Source organism: Phoca vitulina, unplaced genomic scaffold (genome assembly GCF_004348235.1).
Source record: "Phoca vitulina isolate PV1807 unplaced genomic scaffold, GSC_HSeal_1.0 scaffold38, whole genome shotgun sequence".
Taxonomy (NCBI): domain Eukaryota; kingdom Metazoa; phylum Chordata; class Mammalia; order Carnivora; family Phocidae; genus Phoca; species Phoca vitulina.
This window is the reverse complement of record NW_022589741.1, coordinates 3,548,371-3,573,161: the sequence shown is the minus strand read 5'-3', so window position 1 is coordinate 3,573,161 and position 24,791 is coordinate 3,548,371. Positions and strand designations below refer to the sequence as shown.

The following is a 24,791-nucleotide window of genomic DNA, read 5'->3' as shown; positions in this document are numbered from 1 at the left end:
TCAGGAAGTCTTTACCGGAAACAGCGTTACTGACTTTTAGAGCGATCAAGATTTTCTAAGATCATCTTGGTCTAATGCCCCTTATTCAGAGTAAGAAGTAGAATCACAAACATTAAATTATTCCATTTACTTTTTAAAAATAAACAACTGAAGAGTTCTCATCCATTTCTTCAAAAGTGAAAATATTCATCTCTTTTGGAAACATGATAATTTTGGGGATATGAGTCAATTGAGCAAAGAAAAGAGGTAACAGAGCTCCCCCACCACCTGTGTAATGCCTGTATTCCAGAGGAGGAGCTGGGGGTTCTAGGGGAAGGGTTTCATAGACTATAGGAACACAGAAATATACCTGTGTGACCCCGGAGGGGGAGCTGGGGCTCTACGGGAAGGGTTTCATAGACTATAGGAACACAGAAATATACCTGTGTGACCCTTGGTTTTTGTTTTGTTTTGTTTTGTTTTTTGCTTTTTTTCATGGTGGACTAAAATGTGTGAGCAACCATTAGCCTTAAGTGCTATTTTGCTCAAATAATTTTTGAGGCTAGGAAAACAGTTAAGATCAAGTCTGTTGTTGCCTTTTTCTTACTGGGTTAAACATATGAATCCGTCTGGTAGTTCAATATTCAACTGATAAGGTCTTAGAGTTCCCTCAGGACTCTTTGCAAGTAATCGAGTTCAGGATTTAAAACTAATGGACATATGTGAAAATAAAATAATATATGAAAAGGCTCCCGCTATAAAGCACTGATTTTGATATGAAAGTAATTCTTTTGATTCAAGCTATATTATTTTTAACTCTTCTATAAAATAATTGACTGTTGTCAGAGGAAGAAAACTAGGTAAGATGAATACCGTTAGTGTCCAATGAGGTATATTAAAGTAAAAATTGACACTTTCAATAATTGATCACAAATTCAACAAATATTCAAAAAGTACTTTTAATTTTTTTTTTTCTGAGTTATTTTCTGTAGATGAATGGACCAAATTGCCCAATGGAGTTAGAAGGCCAAAAATGCAAGTTGTTTTATTGTGGCCTCATACAAACAATATGGCAGTAAGTCTAACTTTGTCGTTTTGTTATATTTCTATTACCTTAATAGCTCAGTGGGTAATATTTATATAAATTGTTCCACTTTTTCCTATGATGTAATTTAGGATAGAAAAATCAATATACCTTAAACTACATTCTCAAATAGTTGTTTTGAAACTGATGTTTTGAGATGTTGGAATGGCTAACTACTATTTTAAACAGCAATCCAAGGAAGGAAAACTTCCAAACTCATTCTATGAGGCCAACATTACCTTGATTCCAAAACCAAAGACCTCATGAAAGAGGAGAATTACAGGCTACTATCCCTGATGAACATGGATGCGAAAATTCTCAATAAGATACTAACAAATCGAATCCAACAGTACATTAAGATAATTATTCACCACAATCAAGTGGGACTTATTCCTGGGCTGCAAGGGTGGTTCAATATTCACAAATCAATCAGTGTGGTACACCACATTAATAAAAGAAAGGATAAGAACCATATGATCCTCTCAATAGATGCAGAAAAAGCATCTGACAAAGTACAGCATCCTTTCTTGATAAAAACCGTCAACAAAGTAGGGACAGAGGGAAATACCTCAACATCATATATGAAAGACCCACAGCTAACATCATCCTCAGTGGGGAAAAACTGAGAGCTTTTCCTGTATGGTCAGGAACGACACAGGGATGTCTACCTTCACCACTGTTATTTAACGTAGTACTGGAAGTCCTAGCCACAGCAATCAGACAACAAGAAGAAATAAAAGGCATCCAAATCAGCAAGGAAGAAGTCCAACTCTCACCATTCACAGATGACATGACAGTCTCCGTAGAAAACCTGGAAGACTTCAAAAACCTGCTAGAACTGATCCACAAATTCAGTAAAGTCGCAGGATACAAAATCAACATGCAGAAATCTGTTGCATTTCTATACACCAATAATGTAGCAGCAGAAAAAGAAATCAAGGAATTAATCCCATTTACAACTGCACCCAAAACTGTAAGATACCTAGAAATAACCTAACCAAAGATGTAAAAGAGCTGTACTCTGAAAACTACGCAATACTTATGAAAGAAACTGAGGAAGAAACAAAGTAACAGAAAAACATTCTATACTCATCGATTGGAAGAACAAATATTGTTAAAATGTCTATGCTCCCCAAAGCAATCTACAAATTCAATGCAGTACCTAACAAAATACCATCAACATTTTTCATAGAGCTAGAACAAACAATCCTAAAATTTGTATGGAGCCACAGAAGACCCCAAATAGCCAAAGCAATCTTAAAAAAGAAAACCAAAGCTGGAGGCATCACGATTCCGGACTTCCAGCTCTATTACGAAGCTGTCATCATCAAGACAGTATGGTACTGGCACAAAAACAGACACATAGATCAATGGAACAGAATAGAGAGCCCAGAAATGGACCCTCAACTCTATGGTCAACTCATCTTCAATAAGCAGGAAAAATATCCAATGGAAAAGACAGTCTCTTCAACAAACGGTGTTGGGAAAATTGGACAGCCACACGCAGAAGAATGAAACTGGACCATTTCCTACACCATACCAAAAATAAATTCAAAATGGATGAAAGACCTAAATGTGGGACAGGAAACCATCAGAATCCTAGAGGAGAACACAGGTAGCAGCCTCTGTGACCTCAGTCACAGCAACTTCTTCCTAGACACGTCTCCAAAGGCGAGGGAAGCAAGGGCAAAAATGAACTATTGGGACTTCATCAGGATAAAAAAACTTTTGCACAGCAAAGGAACCAATCAACAAAACTAAAAGGCGACCTTCAGAATGGGAGAAGATATTTGCAAGTGACATATCTGATAAAGGGTTAGTATCCAAAATCTGTAAAGAACTTATCAAACTCAACACCCAAAAAATAAGTAATCCAGTTAAGAAGTGGGCAGAAGACATGAGTAGATATTTTTCCAAAGAAGACACACAGATGGCCAGCAGACACATAAAAAAATGCTCAACAGCCTCATCATCAGGGAAATACAAATCAAAAATACAATGAGATGCCACCTCACACCTGTCAGAATGGCTAAATTTAACAACACAAGAAACAACAGATGTTGGCGAGGATGCGGAGGAAGGGGAACCCTCCTACACTGTTGGTGGGAATGCAAGCTGGTGCAGCCACCCTGGAAAACAGTGTGGAGGTTCATCAAAAAGTTAAAAATAGAGCTACCCTACGACCCAGCAATTGCACTACAGGTATTTGCCCAAAGGATACAAAGAGATTGACTCAAAAGAATATATGCAGCCTGATGTTTATAGAGCATTATCTACAATAGTCAAACTATGGATTCAGCCTAAGTGTCCATCGACTGATGAATGGATAAAGAAGATGTGGTATACACACACACACACACACGACTATTACTCAGTCTCAAAAAAGAATGAAATCTTGCCATGTGCAACAGCATGGATGGAGCTAGGGAGTATAATGTTAAGTGAGATAAAGCAGTCAGAGAAAGACAAATACCATATGATCTCACTCATATGGGAATTTAAGAAACAAAACAGAGGAACATAAGGGAAAGAAAAAAAAGAGAGAGGAAGGCAGCGCATAAAATAGACTCTTAACTATAGAGAACAAACTGAGGGTTGCTGGAGGGAAGTAGGAAGGGGATGGGCTGGAGGGGTGACAGGCATTAGGGAGAGCACTTGGGATGAGCACTGGGTGTTATATATAAGTGATGAATCACTAAATTCTACTCTGGAAACTATATTGCACTATATGTTAACTAACTACAATTTAAACAAAAACTTGAAACACTAAAAAATAAGCCCATTGAAACTCAAAAAAATATAGCACACATTTAAAAGTATAGACATGAAACATTAATTTACTCACCCTTTATAGAAAGAACTTTAGCTTTAATAAACATCTTAGTTTTGTTGTTGTCCTTATCATAGATTTCTAGTTACAATTTTGTTCTTATGGTAGTGTTTTGGGTCCCAGGACAGACTTTTTCAAGCAAACTATCTAAAGATACGGACAAAATCCTGCATTTTTAGCAAAGCTGACACCTCACCCCAGGTGATTCTTAAGCCTACTATTGTTTGAGATCTACTGCCTTAGAATATTTATAATTAAGTTAAAAAGATAATGTAAAATTCTTAAAACAACTAATTGTAATTAATTTGAAATTTCAGATACATCCTATAACTCTTCTGGGCAGTGATTAAAGAAAAGCGATGCTAAAAAAATAAACAGTAATACGTTTATAAGAACTAATTAGTTTGTGACATAAAAATAATTTGGAAAACATGTGCAGAAGATGAAGTGGTTCTCTAAACACAGTTGTCCATTCACAGACTTTAAGAGAAAATTGTGGGAGCCATTTCCATTATGTTTTTGAAAAATGATACGAATTAAAATATCCACAAAGTAGTTATTGGTCGCATGCCAATATTAAGTGTGCTCATCTTTCTATAATCTACTAACACATCCCCTTATCTTCATTATATTAACTTCACCATCTTCTGAAAGATAGCTACTTTGTTTCAAAAGCATTTTTCTGATCAAGATTATTTAGCATTTTACTTTTTTAAAAAAGGCATTGGTTGATTCTCTGCAATTGTTTTCCACTGTTACCTCAAATTATTAAAGAGGCTGCAGAAATATGGGGGTATTAAAGTACATGTAGAAACTCTCGATACAGTTTGGATTAGCTCTTGTGTTTGGATGAGTCAAGAGTAAAACCAAGAAACATTAAAAATGATTTGGCTTAAAGCTACAAGGAATTAAAGTATCGGTAGTAAAAAAAATCATATTAAGGATCAGAAAACATCTTTTCTTAGGGAAAATTTTATAGGACAATTTAGAGTATATTATGTTCTCATAATACAGGAGACACTGTACAATTGATTAGGTTTATCCTTGAGAGGCATTTTAAAGGGACAAAGTCTCATTATTACTATGCAGTCATGAGAGAAAAGAAACCTTTTAGAATCCAGCAAGAAGAGACACAGAAAAGGTAGACACTCAGTTTTCTAAGTTCTGGGGATCTATTGTACAGCACGGCGACCATAGTTAACAATACCGTATTATATATCTGAAAGTTGTTAGGAGAGCAGATCTTAAATATTCTCATCCCCCCCCCCCATCAAAATGGTACCCATGTGAAGGGACAGAATTGTTCATTCACCAGCCCTGCTATGGTAAACACTTCACAATACATTAGTGTATCAAATTACCATATTGTCACATGAAACTTACACAACATCGTATGTTAGTCATATCTCAATAAGGCTAAGAATATAAAAACAGTATTTTTAAGATGACAAAAAACACTGTCTTGTTCCCCTAAGCAAGATTTTATTTAAGGCTTGTTATTAGAGTTTATCCAAAGCGCTGGGGCACGCCGATTTTCCTCTTAGAAGCTAGCTAAGCCTCTGAAATGGGTCAGTGTGCTGTGGGCACTCCACTGCCTTCTCCAGACACAGTCTTTTAAGCACAGGTGCTAAGTGGAGGGTCTTTCTGAGCCTTCCTCGCCCTCTGACAGGAACTTGGCAATCCGGGCAGTTCTCAGAATTGACTGCTCTGTGGGATTCATGAGGAGGTATTTACAAAGCTTCAGCTGTTCACATCGAACAACTCAACTCTCAACACAGGGGTGGGAGTGAGAGGGAGGCAGAACAGAGTTTGAGCTGAAGTGACTGTCTTGCTTAAGAAAGTACAAAAGTTTTTTCTTGGATTCCATAAATACACGCTTAAAAATTCTATATACCTTGCTTGAATAGTTGCAAACTTATTTTTTTGGAGTCCCTCAGGGATAAAGCTGAGTGGCATACAGGTTTATAATGAATGTCTTCCAATATAATATAAATATATTTCTTCAATCAAGTTTTTTTCTTCTTCTATGAAAAGTTAACAGGAAGTGAATACTATCGTTTCCTCTTACAGTATAGATTGGCTTCACCAGACCTTGAAAAAGAAATACCGCATGCTTTTTCACTTTTAACTTTTACAAATTCTGATATAGTTGAGGAGGGAAACTGAAAGCCATCTAGTTTAGGGCCCTTCGATATGAAGGAGGAATCTCTGAAACATATTTCAGTTTTGCTTTTTCTATTTGAGTACTTATGTTATTGTTATAAATAAACCTACGAATTTCTAAGTTTACTACTACAAATCACATATTATTATGCAAACTATATGTAGCAAAGTAACCAACAAGACATCATGCGACAATGTTGCCTTAGCCAGAACTGCTCACCATAGGTCAGCAGGAGCACACATTTCTGAAACCACTAGGTGGCAATCATTCACTGCAATTTTGGCCAAATATAGCTTGAAGCTGATCGGGAGATGTAGGGTTAGGAGGAAGGCAAATGTTACCCATTATTTGATGATATTTTCCTATCATTTAACACAATAACAAAGCTCAATTTTACCTTTTCCTGTCTGCTTCAAATCAAATCAACGACTATTTATTGAAAGATTTATCAAAGGAGTCTTCATTTGTGAAAAGAGTTGAAAACCATCTTCACTGTAGTGGTAATGCACTGAAAACATCTAGAGGAAGATATGCTATGCACAGTACGCCATTTAACTGTCTTTTATTTCATTGCTTTACTATTTCATGTTATTAGTTCTCATGTAGCTATTTTTCTGAAGGTTAGAAAAGGCACAGAGTCATGAATACTAAAACTTTCTAAGATTCTAGATGGCATTAATCTTCAATTAATCTTCAAAATTGATGTTTATGAACGTAGGAGGCCAAGAGCTCTTGGTGATTCACAAAAGGTCCTTGCTATGGTAGGTCTTTAAAATGTGTGAGAAATCGTGCTCCTCACTGCACTGAGACCTGCGAGCCAAAATGGCCTCTGGTGATAAAGGATTATGATTTAGTCGTGGAGATGAATCATGGAATGAAAATTCCTGAACTCTGCACTTCAGACTAAATGGTTTGGAGAAAATATTGATGGGAAAAAAGTAAATCAAAAGTCAACTTTTTGTAGAAGGTCTACGGTAATAATAATATAAAATCCAGGACTTACCTGTTCTAATATGTTTTGAAGCCTCTCTATCTCACAGTCTATTACGAATTTCTTCTCCTGCCGTCTGTCGAGCTCTTCTAGAAGTTGCCTGTAGCTGACGTCATTAAAGTTTTCCACACAGATAGCGCTGACATGCCAACCATTCTGTCCTGCTTTCTCCATAATAGCTTGAAGTATTGAGTACCCTAGTGGGGAAAAAATCCAGAAGGGTTACTAAAAACATACTTTCACTCCTCCTCTTTAATAACTTATGCAGGCACTGAGTCTATGTCAACATTTTTATGCTGCAAATATACAATAAATGCTTAGAAACTTAAAGATTTGAGTGGTTTTTGCTTTCTCTTCTTGGGGCAACACCCCTTAAAAAATATTGCTCGAGGGGTGCCTGGATGGCTCAGTTGGTTAAGCGACTGCCTTCGGCTCAGGTCATGATCCTGGAGTCCCGGGATCGAGTCCTGCATCGGGCTCCCTGCTCGGCAGGGAGCCTGCTTCTCCCTCTGACCCTCCCCCCTCTCATGTGCTCTCTCTCTCTCTCATTCTCTCTCTTTCAAATAAATAAATACAAAAAAAATATTGCTCAAATGAAGGAAGAACACCATGCCTTGAATAAGCTCTCACAATCCCTCTACTAGAGAACATTACATTGCTTTAGACATATTTTTGATGAAATAAACCCAAAACCAAATTCAGTACCACCTGTAGTCAATAAGAATTTGATAAATTCTTTTTGTTAATTCTACTCACTGGACAGAATTAATTTTGATCAACTGAGCAAGGCAGTAACGACATGTTTGGGTTCAGCTATGGAAAAGATGATATTAAAAACCAACGCAACAGTATTTATTGAGGACCCATTATTGTGAATGGAGGAGGCATTATTATTTTTTCCCCCAACCCTCACCCCCCTTTTTGGGGAGAAGGCATTATTTAACTCTGTCTCTTAGCAGGGGGATGATATGGATTGCGGGTGAACTGAATGGCTACTAGGTGAGGCACCAGGCATTCAAACTCATGATCTAGTAGAGGAGAAAGACATTCAAATAAACAAATGCAGCTCAGTCTAAGACACTGTGATGCTAGCTGTACTCAATGTCCAGTGTTGGCCCAGGGGAAGGGTTGGTTAAATTTGCCTGGCTGGGACATGAGAAAGAGGAGGAAGAACTTGCACCAGGTCCTGAAGGTTGAGAAGACTCATCCAAGCTTGCTGAAAAAGGGAGTGTTCATTAGCTGGAGACAGCCTTCCAGAGAATGGGGTGATCTGTGCCCTGCTGTTGGTCCACATCCCTCTGTATTCACCAGCACAGAAGGGAAGGGAGGTCAGTGTCTGGGTTAAGGAAGCTGGGGCAAACTTAGGAACACACAGCCCCTGGAGTGTTTCTTCATGCCAACACTGTCCTGAAATCTTGCTTTTTCTAGCTCTCAGTTTTCAATTGCGTGCAAGAAGAAGGGAAAAGTCTTTGAAACTATGAATAGCCAATAAATAAGAACTGGTTAGAATCAGAGCCTGGTAGCCAGTGATTTTTTCTACTTGGGGCTTAGCATAAAAAAAATATGCTCGTCCTCTTTAAAGAAGGTCTAACACTGATTTGAGCTCATCCTATGGCAGCTGAGGGTGGTTTCTCCCTCCCTTGGTCCCTGGAGTCAGAGTGTAGAACCAGGTGGATTAAAAGTGAAGACTTAAAATGAATACACAGCACTTGCAAGATAAGAGGGCATTTATTCAGGTTTCTGATTGGTATGAGTCTCTCAAATTCAAGGATTCTGATTTTCAGGTATATTTTCTACAAGTCAGAGTTTCAAACATTACGGATGCTTGGTTAATACCAACAGATGGAACTGATGATGAGATCATATGTGAAATATAAATTACCTGATATCCTGCCAAATGAAATACTGTGGCAGTCAGGATTCATTTCTATCTAACTGAAAAAAAAATTCCCCAAAGAGGAAGACAGAGGGCATGTTAATTATCCTGTAATTATTCTGGTCTATCCAGTGCTCCATTTAGTCTTCCCTTTTGTAACGCATGCCGGTAACCATCTTTTCGGATCTTACCTAGATTCCCCTCGGCCCCCACCCCAAGCCCATTACTCTTCCCCTGTTTGCTGTCTGACACCTATGTAACAGGATGGTCTGAGCGCTCTCTTAACGTACATGCTCATGCCTCATTTATTCTGTTACAGGGACTTGCTCTCCGATAGGAAGCGAGGCAGTGTTCATTTATATTCATTTTTGATACCTCAACATATTCTTTTAAAAAATTCCAATTGACATCTTACTCTCCCTCTTTCTCCTTTTATTTAGTGTCATACCAAAATAATTCAAAGACATTTCGTTTGATTTTTTTTTTTTTTTGCATGTCGTAAAAGATGATAAATACCGACCACACGCACCAAAGTAGTCATCCTGTGCCCTGGCATCAGTTCACAGCTGGCGTGATTCTTTATATATTTCCTTTTTATTTTTATTTTTGTTTTTGGCATCATGTGGCTATCAGGCTTCACATCACTACTAGACATCCAGGTTGTTATTTTCCTGCCTATAGGACCTTTACAGAATGTACAGCCACAAACCTTTGGATGAAATTCATGTATGTTCCCAGTTGCGTAAGAGATATTTCAAGATTCACACTCAAACAAAAGTATAATTCAAATTGAACATTTCGTTATCTGATTTGTCAGATTTACAAATGGCACTAGAATTGAAATAAGACAAAACCTTAGGACACAATCTTTGTTAAATGGCAAAGAAAGTTGGCTGCCTAAGAAGAACCATTAATCATAGGCAGAAATAAATGGCATCTTTCCGATGTGGTGCAAAGCACATGCAGTTACAGGTGGGAAGCTGGGATTCTTTTATAGGCTATGTTTGATTTTCATATGCTGTCTTCTTCATTGCTACTCGGATGTGTGTGTCTTATTTATTTGCCAGGATAGTTGGGAATATATTGTGACTTGGAGAAAATACTGCCGTTGAATCTATGGCTACGTAACTTGGCTGTTATATAAACTAGAAAATCACAAGTCATGTCATACTAATTCTACATCCGGCTATGATTTGTATCTCCTAGTTATTAGAAAATCTGTAAGATATTGTTGGCCATGAATACTGTGTGTTAGGTGCATATCACAAGACTAATGGAGACTTTACTACCGTACAGGATCTTTTCAGTCTCGCTTCGACTTTAAAAAGCTGCCTAACATTTTAATTCAGTATAATTTATTGAAAACCTACTACATCCAAGATCCTTTAAGGTTTGCCAAGATAAAGACATGATTCTTGTCTCTGCAAGGAATTAACTATCTAGTCACTAAGTAACTAACCATTACACAAATTACAGTACTGTATAAACAACCAAAATAATTTTATTAGAATAGTGGTGAGAGCATACCATGGACAAAATCACATTACTGTATTACAATAAGTAATCAAAGGCTTTTCATAGTTATTAAAGAACAGTATCAGTTACAATACAAATACTGTTTAAAATGTTTTTATGCCATGTAATGACATTATCAGTTATGCTGATAATTGATCACAGTGATGTGAGCTGTACCGAATGACTGCCTCCATGCACAGCAACGATGTTCCTATCATCCATGGGGAATGACCTCTTCTGGATGAACAGCACCACCCAGAGATGTGGCTGCTACCAACACAAGCTGGGTGTTATTTATTTGATGTTCTCTCTTTCAAGAGTTACTTGATTCAACTATCTGTACACAGAGGCGCACGAGGAGAATCAGGAGACATTTATGTCAGAGTGGAAAGAATTTCAAACAGAGGGGAGTTATCGATAAGCTGTTAAAAAAACTCCACTTGGATAAAGACCGAAGCGCGCTCATAGTGCTTCTTACTTAGAAGTCCACTGGTGCGTTCACCGGAGCTCACCCGTGCAGTGCTGGGTACAGAAGTCGTATTTCAGACGGCTGAGAAATTGAGGAGAAGATGAGAAGAGGTGAGAGTGTAGACGTTATCAAGGAGTCTCATCAGGATAACGAAGTAATGAGATGAAGGGTGCGCCATTATGATGAGTATGGGATGGAGAAACTCCTAGGTCGTGGGAACCAGTATGAGAAGCACGGGGTGGAGAAACATCAAGGTTGTGGTGGTGGGAACCAGTGTGGAAAGGAGAGGACTGGGTCTGTCCCATGGGGGACGGGGGGTTGTTGATGAGCTTCAAAAGAAGCAGCAAAGGGACACAGCAGCCAAGTACAAGCCCTCACGCCAACCTTCTGAGCTGCCATGCAGGTACCCACCACAACACTATTGATGTCTCTGGTCTGGGCACAGTTCCCGGCATCCCAGACACTGTGTGTACCTGGAAGTATACTCCGTGCTTCATTAACCTCAGTCTTAGAGAGGAATGAGGTTCTGGAACCCTCACTCATTGAATGGCACCATGCTGGAACTGCCGAACACATTTAGCAACCATTTAGTTTGGATTCTTTCCAAAGTAGCTTAGCACCAAAATAACGTGTTCAAAGGCTCCTGTCTGGACTCCAAGGTCTCAGCACACAGGAGTAACTAACCTTGTAGCGCGGTTAAAATTATCGGCAGCCGGGACTACAGCATTTGTTCTCTGCACAGTTCAAGAAGGGCATAGTGAAAATAAACAAAGATCTTCTAACTGATACAGTTTGAGGCCAAACATGCAAACCTGATACAAGATGGAATGTCTTGAGTTTTCCCTTGTCTACAATCAACAGTAAAAACAGAAAATCCATCCTTAAAGATGGTCATTCTGGGTCCTGGATTTCCCCTAAAGCCTCTCGTATTTTCTGACAAGAACATTTACTGTTTCCTGAACCCGACATTCCAGCGTGCATATTTAATTCAAATGCCGTCTTTCAGGTAAATTTGGTAATCTAAATCTTTAAAGTTTCTGATAGTTGCAACTGAGCCTAACCCTCATGAATACAGGCACACGGCAAGTGTTTTCAACCACCTGCCACAGGTTCAAGGCCCTGAGCACCTCCCTCCAAGCATGCCCTAACACCACGGTTTTCTTCATTCTCTTGGGCTTTTCTAGAACCAGGCCACAGGAGAATTTTATTTCAATACAAAGAATGGTTGAACCTATTAATTTATAGAATCACTTGTTTCCATACGAGATTGATTTTTGTAGATAGACTCTCTATGGACTTCCTTGCAGTGCCCTGTATTTTCTTACTCTTCTCTGATACATGCCCAAATCATATTCGTCTCCTCCCTCTTTCCAGTATCATTTTAGACCATTAATGTCTGTTTTCTATCCTCCAGCAACACTGCCCTTCTCAGATGTTCTAGAAGGTACCTCGCATCTCTCTACCTCAGTGCCTTTGCACAAAGCTACTGTTCCCTTTAAAAAAAACTGCTTCCTTCAACTTTTGCTTTCCTTCATCTGTCAGAACAAATTGCAAACATTACTTACCCCCGACTAGATCACTTTCCCCTCTTAGCTCTTCAAGCTCTTACAGTTTTCTGTACATTTTTTTTAGTTTCTAACTATATACTTGAATGATGATCTGATTAGCATCTTAGCCCTCCACTATACTGTAGGCTCCATGAAGGTAGTGACTATTTCTGTGCTCAGTCCTTCTTTGTCCAGTAGGTGCTCAGTGGATGCTCAGCAAAGAGTTATCTGAATGCATGAATGAATTAGTGGCAATTTCACAGACAGGAGTCAGAATGTTACAAGGCTTGGTGGTGAGAAGCAGCATGGTAGGTCACAACCAGGAACCTCAAACACTTTAGTTTATCTCGTGTTTGGAAGAACAAGGAGAATACGGACAGATTTGGTGTGGACTGCAGGAAGGGCTCCACAGGCAGCAGACATAAGCAGGAAAAGGTCGTGTCACTAAGGCTTTCTCTCATATCACAGAATTTGGTCTTTATTCCTCAAGGACTTCAGGAAGAGAATGACAAATGTGCTGTAGAGTGACCATTCAATTGAGGTGTGGGAAATACAGGGGACGAAAGTAACAGGAAATGGGAAAACCTGTTCAGAGGCCATATTGAAATAATCCAGGTGAGGTGACAGGGGAAGGACGACTCTACTTGGTGATCCATGAAACTTAAGGGATATGGAGGACAAGGATCAATCCGTTCTATTGGTGGTCCTTTAATCCTGTTTTCAGAGGGCAGTTACATCTTTTTTGATGTCCTGAAGAAGCACACACTTTTCCACTTGCATTTTAGATGTCAAGTGACTTCTGGTGATAAGGCCTGGCAGCCACCTCCTTTGTCACCCAAACCAGTAAGCTAGATTGACACAGGCTTGAGGAACCCAATTTCCTCTCTCGCTACAGGCAGCCGTTCTACAGACCATCTCTGTAGATCTTGAATAGTCCCTAAGAAAAAACTGGATATCTTTGCAAGTTTGCCTCCAGAATTGTTTATCTCCTCAGCACTATGAGCATTTATCAATATCTTTTTATAGTGGACCACCATCTCTTTTCATGCAAGAAAGGCATTCTTGAAAATTTTGCATAATTTTAAACTCCAATATCTAAAGACTAGTTTCCTATTCAGAATAAATGTCTGGCATGATTTCTATATGGTTATTAATTTGCTTCTAAATTGAGATTTTATCAATTTTAAATATCACACTATATAAAATTCACAGTTCTGATTATATCTGTTTTTTTATATCACACTATAAAAGTTCACAATTTGAACTTGCACTAAATGCAACTATCGTATTTTTTTTTTTAAGATTTATTTATCCATTTTAGGAGGGTAGGAAGGGACAGAGGGAGAGGGAGAGAATCCCAAGCAGACTCCCCCTAAGCATGGAGCTGGATGCAGGGTTGGATCCCAGGACCCTGAGATCAGGACCTGAGCCAAAATCAAGAGTCGGATGATCAACCGACTGAGCCACCCAGGCGCTCCAACCATTGTATCTTTATAAGCAGACTGAAATATAGATTTGTGAATTAACAGGCAAATCAAATAATGTTTGTCTCATATTAAGCATTTAAAGTACTTAAGACCTAATTTTGCATGTTAAACTTACTCTGTATGGCAACGCTTTGGGAAAGCAAAGTGTTGAGTTGAGAGGAGGGATAGAGCCCCTGGGAGAGAGGACTTCTCTGCAGAGAGAATGACAGGTGAGGATGGGGAGGGTCTGATGGACAGAGATGGTGATGAGCATAGGGGCCGAGGGCAGAGCGGCGGGAAGCTTGAGGAATGCTTGATAGATTGTTAATAGTTAAGAGACTGGTTTGCTGGAGTGGTGGGTTCATAAGCATACTAAGCTTTATTATCACCTGACAATTCGGCTGGACCTTAGGACAGCCCTGTGAAGTAGGTCTGATCATCCCCCCCATGGATGAAGGGACAGAGATCAAGGTGAGCCATGTAGTTTCCATCAAACCGTAACCCCAGCAAGTGGCAGGGCTACGATGTGAACTCAGGCCCTCCGTTCTCAAGAGGAGGGGCTCTTGCACCCCGCATTAGCGGACAGGGAGAGCTGGAGATGAGGCCAGAAAGGAAGGTCAAGGCTGTGTTGGGGAGGTCCCTCTTCCTCTCAGGAGCGCAGCTAGTAGGTTAGCGTATTCTGCCAGTGCGATCCTCAAAGCACACGGAGAAGCGGACGGTGCTTGCCCAGCACCACTGCGGCCCCCACCCACGTGCAAACCAGCACCCCCTCCTGTCTGGACTCTGTAGCCATCTCCTGACAGGTGTCCCTGCTCTGCCTTCACCGCCTTCGGACTGGTGGTAGCAGGGCTGCGAGCGAGCCGATCATCCTACTCAGAGCTCACAGCCTGCTCGCTGCTCCTTCACGTGGCCGCACCCCCCCCCCCCAACCTCTCTGACCTCATCTGCCGCTTGCTCGCTCTCAGACACCCCCAGCAAACCGCCAGCAAACTGCCGGCAACCCGCCCTTGGCCGGCTCTGTTCTCCGCCCGCCAGCTTTGCCCTGGAGTGCGCTCCCCAAGGCAGGCCTGGGAGGCTCATCCTTTCACCTCCGTCAGGTCTTTACCCACCTGCCCTCTCTTCAAGGAGGGCATCCCGATCTCATTCTCTGCTGTGTCAACTCTCTTGCCCTGAGATGTCACACTCCCTTCTCTGCGGTATTTTCTCCCTAACATCATCACCTAACGTACTGTGTATTGTATTCATCTTGTGGATCATCTGCTGCCCCCACTAGCGGGCAAGCTCAGGCATGGAGGCAAGTTCTGTGTTGCTCACTGTGGTACAAGGGTGCCTGGCGACTAAAAGCCACTCGAATTTGTTTGAATAATTAAAAACTCAAAGTTAAATTTTACTTTACTGGCCACAGGGAAATACGGGAGGCTTTGGAGCAGAGAAGAGACAGATTATAAAGTTGCTTTCATAATATTAGCTTTCATACTGATGGACTCAAAGGAGGAAAGGGAAGCCAAATAGGAGGCTACTAAAATGAATCTAGGTGTAATGCAGTAATTCCTCCAATCTACAGTAGTTCTCAAACAAATGGGAAGAAAGGAGAATGTCAGGTGCTCACTTCTCTCCAAACTCTATCCTTTCCCCCTTATTCTGTACTTGTCCACTGAAGAGCCAGGAGATTTTCATTCATCAGGGTGGAACCATACAAGACTGCCATTTCTGTTAGTCTAAAATACTCAGATTTCAGCAATGTCTTCTATTTCATTCTAGAGATGGCTTCTGAATTGATGGTAAATAATATTCAATGGAATTAGAGCAGCCTGAAAACTACTTAACTTATGCATTTAGATGTGAAAATGATGTGGCAGGTAAATGCAAAAACTCCCAAACCAGGGCCGAGGGAGGTCATGAGTTGTAGGAGCCCAGAGCCTTGCACATCTCAGCACTCCTTAGGGTATCTGTGGAAATTGCTCTATGCTTTTCATTATCAATCTTTATAGCAACCATCTTGAGTCATTAACAAAGGCTGAAATAAGCCTCAAAAAATTCAGAATTAAAGGAAGTTTGAAATCCATTTTAGAAAGAACTCTATTCTAAATGCTAAAAACAGAAATACTTTTGGTTTATAAAAACAAATCCTCAGCTAACCCTGAAAAGCTGGTTCATTGGTTGAGGATAGCCAATGTTCCACACAGAATGCTGGTTCTTAAAAGACCAATTAATTTATTCTACCCTATGTTCAAGTCTGAGTCCAACAGATCTCATTAATTAATCATGAAAGCAATCACCAGCAACAGAACACATAGAAGTGTTACACAACATATTAAATATCAGTTTGTTACATTCACATGCCAGACTGTGTACTGTAAATAATATTAATTTGGATCTGGCTTTTATACACAAAGCCAAACCATTCATTTTGGTTGATTTGAAAGGGATATTTTAAAACGTTACTTTTGTCTTTTCTTTAGAAAAGGAGTAGCAGTACATAATTTTCTTTAGATGATTCTGGTGAAAGGATTTGCATACAATTATCGAGACAATTTCTGTTCCTAGTGGGAACAAACACAGGATGAAGTAAGTATTCACCATATGATTAGCCTAATTTTTATATCCCACTGAGGCTCGCTCAATTCCAAGGAGTAATTGTAAACTCATGTCAATGACTGAGAGTGAATACATTTGATTACTCACTATTAAATTTCTTTAGTGGGGAAATGACACTGAGGTGATCATCTAAAGAAAGACTGATTTCTTGAACAGCATGCCAAGTGACAAATGATGGATTCAGTGGTCGACTCAGTTACTTTCAACTGCAACAACTGTGTTTTTCATTTCAACTATATGGTTCTGAGGCAGGGTATTTGAATTCCTTAATCATCCACTTTGGACTTCTACGCAATGGAAATGATTAATGTAGGATTTTATTAGGTGTAGTAATCTGCTCCATAGTTGTTAAGAAAAATCACCCGTGGTAGAGTGAACGTAGAATGCTCTTGTCCGTGGGAGGGATGTACCCTGTGAATTCTGGGTGGGCGAGGGAATTCCTCCCTACAATTCTGGGAGACTCAACATCCCATACCTTCTCAAAGATGAAAAAAAACTTAACTCTTATTCTTGAATTGCGTATTTGGTCATTAGCCAAGAACTCAGTCAGTTCAGTCAGAAATCCAGGGGATACTTTCAGACTTGTCACTTTTCTCCACCCTCATCTCAAGTCAATCCTGATACTTCTCCCAAAATACTGTATTTAAGATCTTCTATAAACATGTCCCTACTTATTCTTTCATTTTCATTCACTGAATATTTATTAAGTGTCTACTGTATGCCAGACCTTTGCTCCAGGATCTGCAGATACAGGAATAACCAAAAGAGTAAAATGTGCCACCTCCATGAAGCTTACACTCCAGGACCAAGGCAGACAATAAACAAATACACAAAACATTTATAGTATAACAAGAGGTGGTAAGTTCTATGAAAAAAATGAAGGAAGAACAGGACAGAAATGACTGGGGGTGATGGTTTTTCCACACCAATCTCTCTGAGCTACACATTGCTCAAGTCACACTAAAGAGTGGCAGTTTGCCAAATAAATCAGGTTCTTCCTCTCTTGCTTAATGTGTTCTGATGGCTATTCCTTGAAATAGTGGGATATAAAATTCCTGAGAAAGTCTGTAGTCTTCGTCCTCACTTGCAATTTCTAATTTCACTTTAAGCCTCAGCTTTAGCTTTAGGCCATTTTAGAAGACTTCTCTCATTGGGACTATATCAAAATAAAAAGTCTTCTGTACAGAGAAGGATAATCAATAAAACTAAAAGGCAACCCACCAAATGGGAGATGTTTGCAAATGACGTATCTGATAAAGGGTTAGTATCCAAAATATATAAAGAAGTTATACAACTCAACACCCAAAAAACAAATAATGCAATTGAAATAGGCAGAAGACATGAACAGAGAGTTCTCCAAATAAGACAACCAGATTGCCAACAGACATGAAAAGATGCTTAACATCACTCATCATCAGGGAAATACAAATCAAAACTACAATGAGATACCACCTCACACCTGTCAGAATGGCTAAAATTGAAAACACAAGAAACAACAGGTGTTGGCGAGGATGTGGAGAAAGGGGAACCCTCTTACACTGTTGGTGGGAATGCAAACTGGTGCAGCCACTCTGGAAAACAGTATGGAGGTTCAAAAAGTTAAAAATAGAACTACCCTACAATCCAGTAATCACACTACTGGGTATTTACCCCCAAAATGCAAAAACACTCATCCAAACAGATACACACACCTGTATGTTTATAGCAGCATTATTCACAATAGCTAAATTATGGAAGTAGCCCAAGTGTCCATCGACTAATGAATGGATAAAAAAGATGTGTATATATACAATGGAACATTATTCATCCATAAAAAGAATGAAATCTTGCTATTTGAAACAACATGGATGGAGCTAGAGTATTATGCTAAGCAAAATAAGTCAGTCAAAGACAAATACCGTATGATTTCACTCATATGTGGAACTTAAGAAACAAAACAAATAAACAATGGGGAAAAAAAGAGAGAGAGGCAAACCAAGAAACAGACTCTTAACTCTAGAGAACACATTGATGGTTACAAGAGGGGAGTCGGGTGGGGGGGACAAGGGGGGGGGGGGCTGGGGGGGGGGGGGGGGAATAGGTGATGGGGATGAAGAAGTGATGTGTGGGTGGGTGATGTATGGAAGTGAATCACTATATCGTACACCTGAAACTAATATTAAACTGTATGTTAACTATACTGGAATTAAAATAAAAATAAAAGACTTCTTTGACCTTTCGTAGTGAGTTGTCTTTTTTCTTTAAATTTCCCTAGGCGTCTGTTTGTACTGTAATTACAGCTCATAATCTCACTGAATTAATTAATAAATTATTGATCAAGTAAGCACTATATGCTATTTTTGAAAGTACTAAGTATACAGTGAACCACAGCTGCTGATCTGAAGGATGCTGGATTTTAATAACTGTAATTGCTTATTTATCTGTCTAGTTCTCTTTAAGTACGACATGAATTCTTATTCACTTTTGTTTCTCTAGTTTGTTTTTTTCAACACAAGGGAAAGAATCTAGAGTGAGATTGAACTGAATGGCAAGGGTAAAAATCCTGCCTGTTTTATATCACACCCCTCCCCCATTTAATCAAGTATAGTAATAATAAAGACAATAAAAAGACCTAAAAATTATTGAAGCCCTACCTAATCTGAAGCAGATACCATACTAAGTGCTTTATGGGCATGTTGTTAGTTTTATTATCTTCATTTTATATAAAGCAAACTGGATGATAGAGAAGTTAAATCCGTGGCTAAGATTGCTTAACTATTAATTGGTGGAGCCTCGTTCAGTCTGATGTTAAAGTCTGCCTTTTATTCTCCTCTATGATACTGTCTGTAAGACAGTGAACTCTTAATTCCATTCTGTTTGGGTTAATTTTATTCCCCTATTAAGGATTCATTTTTGACCCAGGAATATCCCTGACTGCGAAGTGCTCCAAGGACCAGGCTGCTCTCCCAGGAGCGCTCTGTATGGCTTCTGCCATTGAAGCCGGGACGTGTGCTCAGGGCTTTCACTCCGGCCTCACAAAGAGAGCACCTGCCCCTGGTCACGCTGCCCCAGCAGTCTTGGGCAGATCTGGTCCAAATATTACACCAACTGAGAAGATAACAGCAATGAATAACAGTTTATGAATGCTGCTCTGTGGTTAAGTTTGGTTACTGATGGCACTGCTCAGGACATACCATCAACTGCCTTCTCTCTGTCAGGATATCAAACATTATATCAGAGCATTAGGTCAACTCTGGAGAAAAGGCTTTTGAATTACTACTTAGATCTATCTATATGCTTGCCCAAGCTCTTCCCTTCTAGAGTCACAAAAACGTACAAGGCCACTTCACAAATTCTATTTGAATCACGGTATGGAGATGGCTTCTGCTGATGCAGGGGTTAAGGTAGGGGAGTGTTCTGAATAGTCATTATGATAGTAAAACCAAAAAGCACTTGCATTTTTAATTAGAATAAATATGCCTGAAAATTAAAATAGAGAAACATTTGTCTACAATCTTTTTTTTTTTTTTTAAAGATTTTATTTATTTATTTGAGAGAGAGAATGAGATAGAGAGAGAGAGCATGAGGGGGGAGGGTCAGAGGGAGAAGCAGACTCCCTGCCGAGCAGGGAGCCCGATGCGGGACTCGATCCCGGGACTCCAGGATCATGACCTGAGCCGAAGGCAGTCGCTTAACCAACTGAGCCACCCAGGCGCCCTACAATCTTACATTTATAACAAATTTCAGCCACGTCTGTATTGTCAGGATGAAAAATCAGAATGAACTATTCGTTTTTTCTTCAAATACTTAGAATATGACAATAAATCAGGAAATCAGTCCACTTTGCTCTTTGAGTCAACAATCTATACTATGTATCACTGACATTTTGATTGAAATTCATGGTTTTCAAGGTTCATTTTGACGAAATTAATGTCACTACCAAATTAATTGTGCTAGCAAATTTGATTTTATTTGTTTAGTTATTATAAGGCATTCCATACATTAATTCATAAAGTTAGTGCAAATTTCTTCATTATGTGCTTTTTTAAAATGTAAAATTTGAGTTATGTCCTCTATTTTAATCTCTGAATGTTCCCTCAAGGCTCAAAACGTTATTAATATAATTACAATACTTAAATTAAACTATTGTTTTTGTTCTAAGAAGCTTTTAGTGCTGGGTGTTTGTGAACATATAGTTCATTTCTGAAAAATATGTCCTTTTGCAGATAGATATTCAGAGTTAAATGAGTATCTATACGGGGTATTTCCCCAGACACTATTAACTTCCTTAAATATGGGTTGCTTTATTTATGATACCCCTTTCTAAGTTTGATAATTGTAGCAATTTCCATAGATCGACTACCCTTAAGCACTATTTCAGTAAAATCAGGAAAAAAACCATTAAAAAAATTAAACGGAAGAACTCAAGAGTTAAAAGGATTTTTATTTTTCCTTGGGACTCACCTCTGTGTATGTGGAGTGATCCTGTGTGCAGAAGGAGTATAAACTGGGATTCTGAATTTTGTAACAGAATGTCAGCTAGGCCAGAGGTATATCTTTTACGTAAAACATATAAACTCTCCCTATAATTGGAAATGCTGAGCTTATGCACTCCAACTCCCCTAGCATGCTAATCTAAGCCCTTGCAGACTATTTGCAGCCCAAAGAGACTTTAGGGATAATGTAGCCCAAACTCTTGACTTTGAGAATATGAATGCCCCTCCATTCACCAAAAATGCCTTACCAAGATATGTGTTAGGTATGGTAGAGAGTCAAACAGGTCTCCTGACTCCTAAACTAGTATACTTTCCTGAATTTCACGGCTTTCTGTTAAAATTTCAGCCCAACAACTGCCATTTGAGGAGGGAATCTAAAGAAAGGTGACCACCAAGGATGTAATTCTCAGACATTAATTTTTATATTGTATTTATTTAGACTGCAGAATCATATATTCTACAAAAAAATAAAACGTTGTTAATGTCCCTTATTTAAGAAAGAACCTCATGATAAAATCCTTTTATAATGCAGAATGATGAAAGGGTCCGCCTCTCCTAATCTAGATCCTAATCTAATCTAGATCCTTTTGTAAAACAGTATGAATACAAATCTAGCCAATCATGTCTCCTGTTTTCCTTTGGATCCAAAAGAGATAAGAGTAAAGGCTAAAGTCATGGTATATCTACCCTGAGGAATATAATTTTATGGTCTCATGACACCATTTTTCATACACTATTGTACTAAATGCAAGGCAACTGTTATTACACTACCAAACGTAAGCTGATGATCACAAGTGGCCCAGAGAATGGGAAGGTGTGTTTGTAGATGTACTAGCCCTGCAGGAAAATAATTTAAAGTTGTTGAAGATGGCTGAGCACTTACTGAATGTGGCTGAGCACTCTTCTCATATTTAGCAATCACAAAATTTTAAAGATAGAAGAACTCAACTCTCCTTTACAGATAAGGGAACTGAGTCTTAGGGAGAAGAAATGATGGGCACCTCCTAAGAATTCAGTTGCGAAATCAGAACCTGAATAATAGAGGGTATAAAAAGTCACCCATAAAATGAGGATCTGGAAGTGTCTCTGTCTGTCTCTGTCTCTGTCTCTCTCTCTCTGTCTCTCCCTGTCTCAGTTTCTCTCTCTGCCTCTCTCTCTTATCCTCCACCCCATTTTCTCTCCCTTTCCTCTTATTCTGTCTCTCCCCTTCCATCCCTCCTGTATCATCTCATCATCTTGCTACTTAGATTATTTACATTTATTACATTTTACTTTACGAAATGAGATTTACTATACCTATAGAGACAATATTCGATATAATAACAACTTGTGTGATATTGGTCAATCAAAACCACCACCAGTGTAGCATTGTCCTGTGGGGAAGAATATCGTATCTACTCACATGCTTTTTGTAACCCCATTTTTATTCAATAATAGATCATGTGTATCTTTTTAGGTCAATAAACATAGAATTGCATGATTACTAATGGTAACACAGTATGCCATTGCATGGTGCTTCATATTTTATTGAACATTTAGGTTATTTCCATTTTTGCCTATTGTATACAATGCATTAATTTTTCATCTTAAAATGTAATCCGGGGCACCTGGACTAGCTCAGTTGGTGTAGCATGCCAACTCTTGATCTCGAGGTTGTGATTTTGAGCCCCATGTTTGGTGTAGAGATTACTTAAAAATAAAATCTTTAAAACGTAATTCAGATCAAATCCATGTTCACTGATAATTCGATGAGGAATCAAAAAACAGGCTAAAATGTAACAAATCATGATTGTATTTAATGGATAACATATTACTAAATTGCAATATAGCTATTTGGCTTTTATAAACAGAAACCAAGTGGTACTGGAATGTTCTCTTTCCATCCAAAATTCCTTCCATGAATATTTAAAATTGCATATAAAATGAAACTGATTTCTCCTTAGTGGTTTTCTTTCCTTTTGCCTTTACTTAAGTCTTTAAATTTAAGCATCAGCCCCAAAATTTTAAAGGCTCTTAAATAATGTAGTAGCTGCATCTAAATGAAGAATATCTTAAAGATAAACCAAATGTACTGTTTGAGAGACCTAACCATATAAAATAAATGTGCTTGTTGCCAATTTGTCTTTCTCATGCCTCAAGAGCTCTAATCTCAGTTTTAACGCACAGTTAGAACTGAGAGCAGATGAAGTATGATATGGGATAACTTCTCTTCCATGATAGGCACCATCCTGGGTCTTTCCAGCCCCAATCAGGTGATCAAACATTTCTCAGATCACTCAACAAGGTCTCAGACGGCAAATCAGCACAGAATTTGTAAAGAGACTTTGCTCAAAGAAGTACACCTTTCTTGTTTACTGGTTTCTTTTTTACGCCTTGTTGTCTACCCATCCTACCTGTAATGTCAAGATCCAGAGGTTGAGAAGTATTTTAAAATTTGTAAGCATACTTCTCATACCTAAATAACTTTTTAAAAGTTTCCACAGATTTTTTTAAAGTGTAGCTATTTAACACTTGCCTATTTATAAAAGCAATTCATATATATATTCATATATGTGTGTGTGTGTGTGTGTGTGTGTGTGTGTGTGTGTGTGTGTATAGAGAGAGAGAGAGAGGGAGAGAGCACTCACATGCATGCAAGAGGTAGGCATAAAGTAGAAAAAAAAATCATGTATCTACCATCCAAAGCTATGTATTAATATTTGTTGAATTTTTTCGTTCTTTTCATTTATGTTCTCATCAATATGAATTCTAATATTGTATGTACACTTTTCTTCCATACAATAGTTGTCTATGCTATTCAGAACTTAACAAGCACCATTCTAAGGGCTGCTTACCATTATGGCAAGGTGCCTCTCTATAGCTCACTTACATCCCTGTTTTGATTGTTCCCTTTTTTGCTCTTGTAAACAATATTGTGATGCATATTTGGCTTCTAATGCTCCATTTTAACTGTTTTGTTTTGCTTTGTTTTTTTTTAAAGGACGGAACATGGAAGGCGTTCTGTATTATACGTCAGTAGATATTCATAATGCTAAACCAGTTCTGTTTGCTTTAAAGCACTGGTATCATCCTTCTAAAACTGCGAAGGCTAATAAGGCAGTAAGCCATACAGACCACAGGAAAAAAAATACTGAGTAATTTATTAGGTTCAAATCTTTTTAGAATATTTCTTTTTTTTTTTTTTTTGAAGCTTTATTTGTTAAGAAAAAATGAAGAATGGTAAATTCTAGTAGGAAGTGCTAGTGTTGCTTTATTGGGGCTAATTGTGAGTGTAAAGTTTGAGGTGTTGATGCCCCGTGAGATAGCTTCAAGAGTCAAGGTTACAGGAGGGGCGGGATCACCACGGTTGTGTGATGTGCTGCTCATTCTGGCTTCATCAGTCCTAGGACAGCTGCCTCCATGTTCATACAGTTTGGCGCCCTCCATATTTGGGGCCTGTACTGGTCCTCCTCGTCTGATCCATCACTCCACACTAAGACGGGCTAGTGTGCTGCTGCTGAGCCGTATAATTATGCAGGTTGTACGGCGTAAATGCCAAATTAGCCGTTTCAGTTCTCAATTAGCTATTCATCTTACAAAAGGCATATCTGTATGTATTCAAAATACAGACTTACATTTTGCTGGTTGTATCTGCTCAGAGTTTACGCTAGGTGACTTCTTATGAATTATACTGGGTTGTACATCCAGATCTGCTCTTCATTTTTTGCCACGCTTCCCTGTGTTGATGGTCAAGAAGGCTGATCAATAGTCCGCATCCATGACCTCTGGCTTCCAGTTGAGGGGATTAAAGGAAGTCA

The 24,791-nt window shown here is 38.9% G+C and overlaps 1 protein-coding gene across 12 annotated transcripts in view; it reads right to left on the bottom strand.

Moving 5' to 3' along the window:
- Positions 1-24,791, bottom strand: part of GRIA4 (glutamate ionotropic receptor AMPA type subunit 4) — a 578,537-nt gene that overhangs the window by 102,223 nt on the left and 451,523 nt on the right. For all 12 annotated transcript variants that reach the window (XM_032427877.1, XM_032427876.1, XM_032427875.1 and 9 more), the window contains one exon: positions 7,061-7,245. In XM_032427877.1, the coding sequence (XP_032283768.1) occupies positions 7,061-7,245 (185 nt within the window). The remainder of the gene's footprint in view (positions 1-7,060; positions 7,246-24,791) is intronic.